This window comes from Siphateles boraxobius, unplaced genomic scaffold (assembly GCF_051911475.1).
Source record: "Siphateles boraxobius isolate OS27281-9 unplaced genomic scaffold, OSU_SipBor_1 25, whole genome shotgun sequence".
In the NCBI taxonomy this organism is placed as follows: Eukaryota; Metazoa; Chordata; class Actinopteri; order Cypriniformes; family Leuciscidae; genus Siphateles; species Siphateles boraxobius.
The window spans coordinates 27,075,372-27,084,747 of record NW_027508866.1 but is presented as its reverse complement, the minus strand read 5'-3'; the positions used below and the strand labels follow the sequence as shown (position 1 = coordinate 27,084,747).

At 38.7% G+C, this 9,376-nt stretch overlaps 2 protein-coding genes across 2 annotated transcripts; one reads left to right on the top strand and one right to left on the bottom strand.

Annotated features, from left to right (window-relative positions):
• The first annotated feature begins 1,134 nt into the window (after window positions 1-1,134).
• LOC143750695 (uncharacterized) lies at window positions 1,135-5,833 on the top strand. Its single transcript, XM_077243880.1, has 4 exons — window positions 1,135-1,258; window positions 3,412-3,577; window positions 3,786-4,079; window positions 4,379-5,833. The coding sequence occupies exons 1-4, from the start codon at window positions 1,135-1,137 to the stop codon at window positions 5,169-5,171; spliced, it is 1,377 nt and encodes a 458-aa protein (XP_077099995.1). The 3' UTR covers window positions 5,172-5,833.
• A 219-nt stretch (window positions 5,834-6,052) lies between these two features.
• LOC143750354 (G2/M phase-specific E3 ubiquitin-protein ligase-like) lies at window positions 6,053-9,127 on the bottom strand. The gene is made up of 7 exons (XM_077243347.1): window positions 9,018-9,127; window positions 8,623-8,765; window positions 8,200-8,378; window positions 7,384-7,556; window positions 7,069-7,283; window positions 6,582-6,673; window positions 6,053-6,304 (listed from the first exon to the last, which is right to left on the bottom strand). The coding sequence occupies exons 2-7, from the start codon at window positions 8,693-8,695 to the stop codon at window positions 6,230-6,232; spliced, it is 807 nt and encodes a 268-aa protein (XP_077099462.1). The 5' UTR covers window positions 8,696-8,765; window positions 9,018-9,127; the 3' UTR covers window positions 6,053-6,229.
• Between the last annotated feature and the right edge of the window lie 249 nt (window positions 9,128-9,376).

Here is a 9,376-nt window from a genome sequence, read left to right as displayed (position 1 = left end):
TTGCGGCGTCTTTTCGTCTTAAACGCCGTAAAAAGCGGCGTTTTGAGAATGAAATAGTGGCGAAATTTGACCCTTTTGGCGTTCCATACATCGAGCGTCAGGGACACGTGTTTGGCTATCGAAACGCACGCTTTTGACGGGTCATCGTGCAATCAGACGCCTGAACACTTTGGCTTGCCATAATAGGCGCATAGTATCGAAAGCCAAATGGTTCAGAATTCGTGTGCATTTGATCGGCGTATAAATATTAAAACGCCGTCTTCATAACGCCGCCAGGCGTTAAATAAGCGCCGTCAGGCGATAAGTTAACGTCACACGCCGCCACGCGTTAAAATAACGCCACTCGCCGATAGATGTTAAATTGACGCCACACGCCACTCAAAATGCAGATTTATGAGCTCATCTACATGGCCCCTCCTCTTCTGAGTTTGAGGACCCTACGGCAAGTCGGAGAGGACAATCCAGTGTGGAAGAGCGCGAAAATGGCAAGGAGAGAATTTGTTTCGCGGTGTAAACACACTGTAAATGACTGCACTCGCCTTTTACTCTCTGATAATCCAGGGCCTGATGTCTTTCAGTCATCATTAAATAGGTAAGGATTTCTGTAAAGACAAGATATTAGCATTAGCGTATACGGTTGGTGGGTAGGCTATAAATTGTAAAAGTTTTATGTGCAATCGCTTCTTCCACCACGCGCTGTGTGTAGGGGGCACCAAAAATAGCCTAATGAAAAATCAATCATATCATAGTCATCATAATAATTATAATGCCGATATTATTTCAGCACAGAAATATTATTAGGCACTTTTTAGAGATGTATATAACAAAATCATAAAGGAATTATGCTTAGGGCACCAAAATGGCTAGCAGCGGTACCGTGTGCAATGCAATTCTATGACCAATTGTACTTGTGACCGGTACTGTACATATGTACGTATTAATCTTCTCCTGGTTTAAGATAAGCACCTGTCTGTGAAACTGGGGCATGGTTACATAATGTTAATGTTGCCTCTTCTACTGGTGTTGGGCCACCTTGCTGTCTTTGTCGTAAGACAAAGAAAAAATACAAAAACACATTTGACCCTATTTATTTATTTAATAATAATAAATGTTTTACTTTTCAGACTTCAAACCATGCTAAGGAGCCTGGAATGGGCAAAGGGGAGGCTTCTAAATGCTCAGGCTGCAGATGAGATAATCCATGAGGTATCAGAGTTTATTCAGGAGATTCAAACTTCTGAACCGAGAGCGCAGGAAGGTAAATGCCATCAAACTGTTTTGCAAACAAAAATAAAGAGTTAAATAGGGCACTAGGGACATCCATTTGTAGTGGTGTCCAAAACCATAGTTGACATCAGTGTTGGGAGTAACGCGTTACAAAAGTAATGCATTACAGTAACATATTACTTTTTGCTGTAACGCAGTAGTGTAAGGGATTACTAATAAATTTTCAGTAATTTTTTACTATATTACATGTTCAGGTACGCTTGCGTTACAACACAATTTTAGATTTAATTGTAAAAAAACAACAAGAAAAAAAAACAAGACCGCCAGACATTAACGAATGAAAAATGCAAGTAGGCTAAGTTGCCTGTTCATGGTCAGTCAATAGCCGCGTGTGGTGTCCAAGTTTTGTAAATAAAGACAAAATGGCAGCGTCTGATATATTTTTTATAGCGATTTATTTTTTTACAGGAGTGCCGTGAGGCATGATTTTGGCCTCTGTGCTCACGCTGGCCAGTGGAAAAGCGGCTAATGCTTGGGCTCGCTAATGGGTGAAGATGGCATGAAGACGACCGTACATTCGCGAGATGGACGTATGCGCATGAGGCTACTCTATTTGTTCTGTGTTTTCTTTCTAAACAGTTAGGCTATGTTTAGGTGGTATTTTTCTTGTTTTCATCACGCAATCATGTGTTTGATGCGGTGGTGACGCGTTCACGTAACATGATGTAAGGAAAGCAACTAAAAGCTGTCACAAAGAACCGGCAAAAGCAATGAATATGAATATGTCAAATATAGCAAGGAGACATTTTAATTGTTTATTAAAAAAGATGAAGTTGACGTTGCTGACTCGCGATCTTCTCAGTAGTGAATGCCCCAGAGAGAAATGCACATTCATACAGATAAGCAGAGAGCAGTCCGTTTTCTTTCGTTTTGAATTGTTCTGTTTACAAGTAGACATTTCAATATATATATATATATATATATATTCAGGTCTGTGAAGTAGGCTAGGCTACCTTATAGCCTACGCTGAGTTTCGGTTAATTTATGAGACGCGCTCCAGTTCACGCGCAGGCGCCTCCGTGTCGTGATTAGCCTATCTATTGTCTGCTATATTTACTTCTTATTTATTAAATCCAGGCAATTGGTTGATGAAACATTTATTAAAATTAAGATACAATTAGTACAAATCGAAATTCACAAGAAATTTGTGTCTTCTGTTTGAGGTCTCTGTGAATATGAGAGTTTTAAAACCCTCTTTTAGTGCAGCTTCAGAGAGGTCGCGTCCGTAACAGAGATTTGTCACCTCCTTACATTGTTTTTTCCTCATAAATGCGATCACGAAAAACAAAATAAAATAAAATGAATATTTTATGTTCTGTGGAGAGCCAACCCTTCTTCATCCGGTGGGTAGTATTACTGTGAATTACACATTTGCGCAGTTTTTATAATGTTAACTTCAAAATTCAAATAATACTAATAGTAATTTAAAGATGTGGTAGCGTTGGATCTGGACGGGAAGGATAACTCTTGGAGTTGGAAGGGGTGTGTCTCGATTCTGCAGGTTTTTTGGATCTGAGTGTTTCATATCGCATATTGTTACAGCCTTAGAATGTTAAGTTCTACTACTGTATAGCTATTTTGGTGAAAGTAACTCAAAAGTAATACAGGAGTAATGTAACGCATTACAATTCTGAGACAGTAATATTGTAAGGTAATGAATTACTTTTAAATTACAGTAACAGGTAATGTATAATGTATTACAGTTTGGAAGTAACTTGCACAACACTGGTTGACATTATCGAGTGCACCCATTCAATCCTATAATGCACCGCACTAACATGTGTACAACGAATGTATGCTCAACAGCTAGAGAATACCCATATTGCACTGTGAGGGTCGTGCTGAATGAATTCCCGGGTCTCGCCAGCCCTTCCGCTCACTCATTGTCTGAATTTACTCACTCATTTTCATTCACTCCTTCTAGTGGACTAGTGTAGGGAATAGTGAATGATGGTATAGGGGGCGATTTCAGATACAGCCTTTGGTTAGCTGGATCAGGTGTGTTTAATTAGGGCAGTGGCCCTCTAGGAATTGTTTGACCCTATTGAACTATAGGAAAATTATTATGTCAATCTTTTTCCTAATCAAGTGTTTTATAAAAGCAGTGTTATCATTTTTCTACAGAAAGTACTGGATATCGACCTCCACTGAATAGTAATGGGTCCAGAGGCGCACCGTCTTATGTCATTACTCCGGATCAACTGTCGTTTCTGTTGTCTTGTGGCTTCACTGTAACACAGATTGCAGATATTTTACACACCTCCGTGTCGACAGTTAAACGACGTTTAAGGTAAATTGTATCATATAATACATATATCCATTGACTACACACATTATACCTGATCCACAGAGAATAAAATGTCACCTGTTTGGTCACTGATATGACTGGGGACCTCATCTCATTTAATCGTAATAGGTGAAGAAAAATGCTGAGTGCATCTTTTGATTTATTTTAGAACTCCTAGTAAATGTTAAAATACTTGGATATATCTTTTCAGGTGCTTCAATCTGTTGCAGTCTGCTTCATACTCAGACATATCTGATGTAGACTTGGACGAAAAGATCAGGGACCTAGTGGCTGGAAATGACCAACTTGGATCAGAGGCAGTTCGAGCACAACTGAGGGCAGAGGGAATTCTGGTTCAAAGATGCAGAGTGAGGAGCAGTATGCATCGTGTCAACCCAAGGGCTGCAGCTCTCAGAGCAATGTGTCAGCGACTACGTAGAAGGTCCTACCGTGTCGCAGGACCTAATTCTTTATGGCATTTGGATGGAAACCACAAACTAATAAGGTAGTTTTTTTATGTTACTTTATCTTAAATATTCTTTTGTCTTTTTTTTAGGTAACACTTATCTAACCATAAGTGTTTTTTGCCACACTTTTTTGTTTTTTGTTTTAAGTAAATAAGTTTTAAAAGTTTAAACTTAAGAATTGAGCAATTCATTAATGTACATTTATATGATTGCTAAAACAGGTTGTTTAGATTTCCTTAAATGCAGTATATAGTATAGTATATACTAGTATAGTATATTTTTTTTGTTGTCTACAGCAGTTGTTATGTTTAAGTAATAATGTATTTGTGTTGATTAGATGGAGGATAGTAATTCATGGTGCCATTGATGGCTATAGTCGTCTCATCACCTTTCTCCGTGCCTCCAACAACAATCGTAGCAGCACTGTCATGGATTGTTTCTTGGATGCCATTTCCAAATATGGAGTCCCTTCCAGAGTAAGGACTGACCATGGTGGAGAGAACAACGCCGTGTGCCTGTTCATGAACTTGTTCAGAGGCACTGACCGAGGTAGTGCTCTCAGAGGAAGGAGTACACACAATCAAAGGATTGAAAGACTTTGGGTCGATCTGTGGCGTGGCGTGTCAAATGTGTACTATGACCTTTTCAATTTTCTTGAGAGTGAGGGCATTGTAGATGTAGATAATGAAATGCACATGTGGGCTCTGCATCATGTCTACATCCCAAGAATTAATAAAGACTTGACAAATTTCTCACGCCAATGGAACAATCATGGTTTGCGAACCGAGAGACACCAGTCGCCCCTGCAAATTTTTGTCCGGGGTTGTCTGGCACAACAGAGGCAGCCGAGTACTGCAGTGCGGGAGATATTTGCAGCAAGACCCTCAGGCTCCAGTGGAGGAGAGGGTAATCCAGCAGAACAAGTTGGTGGTGAGGGTCGCTCTGTATCAGATGTACCTCATGTACTCTGGCCTGAACGGGTTACTTTACCTCCAAACCAGTTCACTGTGACTGATGCTGAGATGCAACAACTCACTGAACAAATTGATCCACTTGGAGGCCCCCGGGAAAATCTTGGAGTAAATGTCCTTAAAGATGTTCTTTCTTTTGTGGAAAACCTAAGACCTTAAAATGACATTAAAAGGAATAGTTCACTTCAAATTAAAAATTCTGTCATCATTTACTCACCCTCAAGTTGTTTCAAATCTGTATGAATTTCTTTCTTCTCACAACACAAAGGAAGACATTTGGAAGAATGTTGATAATCAGACAGTTGATGGACCCCATTGACTTCCATAGTATGAAAAAAATAAAGTAAATTATGACAGAATTTTCATTTTGAATTGAACAAATTCCTTAATAGCGTTAAAATAGTGTCTGAACCTTGGAAGTGTTGCTCATGGCATGTGTCATGTTCACATCTGTTTCTCTCCTCTACTTTTCTGTCTCATGATCTATAGTTTATGCCAGTACTAAAAAATTCTGGTCCTGGTCCAGCTACAACCTTTATCAAAGTGTGTTTAAATTGGGATAGAGCTGAACTATTCCTGCTTTATTCCACAAAAAGTGTTTAATGATAAAATTCACTAGAATATTTTTCATGTGCAAATATAAATGTTTTTTTTTTTGTCTTGTACAATAACATGTGTAATATATCACAACATAAATCACATCGGTAGTGACATCAATAAATGTTTACTGTAATTTTGATGAATTTCATTTTGTGTAATCTGAACACTTTCATATGTACATACAGATAATAGATATCACAAGACAGATCAGAACTGAAGAAAAGGACAAAAGTGGGAGATTGCAAAATGCCACTTTTCCCAGAACAATTCATAGGTCTGATGGATTGGCAGCCTCAAGACAGATCAGAACTTAAGAAAAGGACAAAACTCCGCAATACCCACAAACATCACAAAACAGCAGTAAAAATGTATATTAAATGTACACTAACGTGTCCATAATATAACATTAAAACATAAACGTATTTCAAACAATGTCTACATTACTCCAAAAGTGGGGGATTGCAAAATGCCACTTTCCATACTTTCCCTGAATAATTCATAGCTCTGATGGATTGGCAGCCTCAAGACAATGCAGCAGGTATTTGCTTCGGGGAAAATTCTAATGGCCTCATTCTCTTGAGGGTGTAGGAACTCTAATTTTGGTTCCACTGGGAACCCTAACCTTGGAATAGAAGTGGATCCTGACACGAATCCAAGAATCTTCTCCAAGGTGAGTGGGTATGCAGTTCCCTCTAGTAAAAATGAACAAGGAAAAAGTCAATGACCATTCTGCAGATATAGAATGGCCATGAAATAGTTGTCAAAGCTACTGGCCCTCATGTTGTTCCAAACCCATATATTACTATTATTATTTTATTTATTTTTTTACATTTGAGAGTGACAAGGTCATGCTAAAATGCCGGTCAAGATAAAAAAAGGACAAAAAGCTTTATAAAAGTAGCCCAAGAACAGACCAAAATTTTAATTGTTAGTCAATAACAAACATGTCCTTCACCACAGCTCTAGTACCTTATTTGTACTTTCATTCATATTTGCCACACTGTAAGTTACACGATGTGAACTGTCGACCTTCCTAATATTTAAAAGAGTACCATGAACATCTAAAAAACAAATTCCACACACAAGGTTAAGTTTTATAGATATATAATGATGATGACGACATTAACATCTTTGGGTAAAATAAAAAAAATATTTTAATAATATATTAGGGTAGAACAGATTACTATAGATAGAAAAGATTTAGACAGAACGGATTATGATAGACAGGCAGATGATAGATGAGAAAGACAGATGACAAAGACGACAGAGAGGTGACGAAATAAATGTGTGACAGATACGACAGATGAGAAAGACAGATAAATATATAAAAGCTAGCTAAGTGATTATATATATATATATATATATATATAGATGAGAAAGATAGATATTATATGATATATAGTTAGATGAATAGACAGACAGATAGATCCAATATAACTACAGTATGATGTCATACCTTCCACTTCTATGAGCCAGTCCCTCCAAAAACAGATTGTTCTACTCTCCAGTACTCTCCTGTTGCTGCCAACTGGAGAAAGCTCTGCTTTGAACAAAGCAGATATGTCTCTGGCCAAAAGGGGCTTCTCCTCATTCATAAATAGCTCTTTGAAGAGCTCAGGGTGCTTTTGCATCAAAGGCAAAAGCCCAAGACACTTCAGGCCCTCTTTAAATCTAGATTAAAAAAAAAAAATATGCATACAATATGACACATTATTAAACTAACACTGTTAATTTAAATCAGGTGAAAATATCTGTCCATTCTTATACTCACTGATCCAAGGAATCCCTCAGCCTATTATCAAGGAAGAACTTTGTGGCCGATTCCACCAAGTCGTCTCTCTCCTCTAAGGTTTGGATGTGCCTTAGAGACCCAAGCATCGCCAACTGGTCAGAAGCCTCCATTATAGCACACTGGGCATCATTCACATTATGTGCTGACTGGATCTAAATTGAGAAGGAATTTAACACAAAATTAGCATTCAATTTCAGAAAGAAACAAAATATTGTTAAATATTTTATGCACACAGGTTTTTTTAAGGGGATAGTTCACCCAAAAATGGAAATTATCCCATGATTTATAGTAAATAGTATATTTATAACTTTATGAACTAGCTTCCGGCAAAGTGGCCATACACATACTACGTAAGACGAGTTACGGTAGAAGCACTACGGTAGGAGGCACTTTGACCCAATTTACCAGAGGTTCTCCCACACTGCCATCCGCTGCACGGCTTAACCGAAAATCCCGCCGGAAGCAAGTTATTTTAGTTCATAAAGTTTTAAATATGGATATTTTTTCTAACAGAAATATCACTTTAGAAAGTCTTTATTAACCCCCTGGAGTCATGTGGAATACTTTTATGTTTGATGGATGTGCTATTTTTGGGCTTTAAAATACAGTGCCCATTCCCTAACATTACAAGCTTGGAAGAGCCAAGATAGTCATGCACACCTAGGATGGCTTGAGGGTGAGTTAATCATGGTATAATTTTGCAATTCCTGCATTCAAAGATATTACAACTGTCACCTAATTACCAGTACTATAACAACGCAACAGCTAGCCTAAATTAAAATGTTTAATACATACCTTGATCATCTTTTCTCTGAAGTCATAGTCTACAATCTGTTGTATGTCTGGTACTGGGGGCTGAAGGTTGCACACCTGACAGAGCAGTCTTTGTGAAAAAAAATGTGGCTCCACACCACCATGTACCAGGCACACAGCTATCATCTGTCCAACTAGTTTGTACATTCCATTGTACAATGCTGTAATGCAAATGGAAAAAGCATTATTATGTCTATAAACGGTGCTTAGAAAGTGTGTGCTGCTAATGGGGTGTAAACTGGTTTTGACTAACATGGGCACTAGGTGTTAACTTAAAGATGTTTTGTTTAAAGCCCTAATGACTTTAAGTGTAAAAATGTGCAGAATTACAGGAAAATGATCAATGAGGTAAACACTTTTTCCACAATGTTTAATGTAAAACACAAAAAATAAACATTAGGTTACCTTTGGAATTGCAAGCAAGAGTTTTATTCCAGTCTTCTCCATCAAATACTTCGCATGAGTGAATTTCCCTCATCAGCAAAGTTAAATATTCACGAGTAGGACCACCCTCATCAGCCGCCCCCTCACCAATTCCATCAGCGTCTCTAAACACAACGTCCAATTTCGACTCAGGGTTAAATCGTTGACGTCGAAAAGCTCTAATACCACTTTCTAGGATGTTGCATCTTGTGGTATTGATTTGGTTGGAAGCAGGTGCAAATGTAAAATCCACTTTGCTTAGCATTGTAGTTAATAACACTTTGATGCCAACACTGAAAACAAGAAATAATACAAATTGTTACTTCATCTTTTGTTGTAACTATAAATACATTTAACAACAACATCAAATCACTTACTCATCTTCATCTTCGTCCGAGATATATATATCTGCAACTGGATCGAGTGAAGAGAAGGCTGCTGGAGCTGCTGGAGAGAAGGCCACTGGAGCTGATGGAGAGAAGGCCACTGGAGCTGATGGAGAGAAGGCCACTGGAGCTGATGGAGAGAAGGCCACTGGAGCTGATTGAGAGAAGGCCACTGGAGCTGATGGAGAGAAGGCCACTGGAGCTGATGGAGAGAAGGCCACTGGAGCTGCTGGAGAGGAGGCCACTGGAGCTGATGGAGAGAAGGCCACTGGAGCTGATTGAGAGAAGGCCACTGGAGCTGATGGAGAGAAGGCCACTGGAGCTGCTGGAGAGGAGGCCACTGGAGCTGA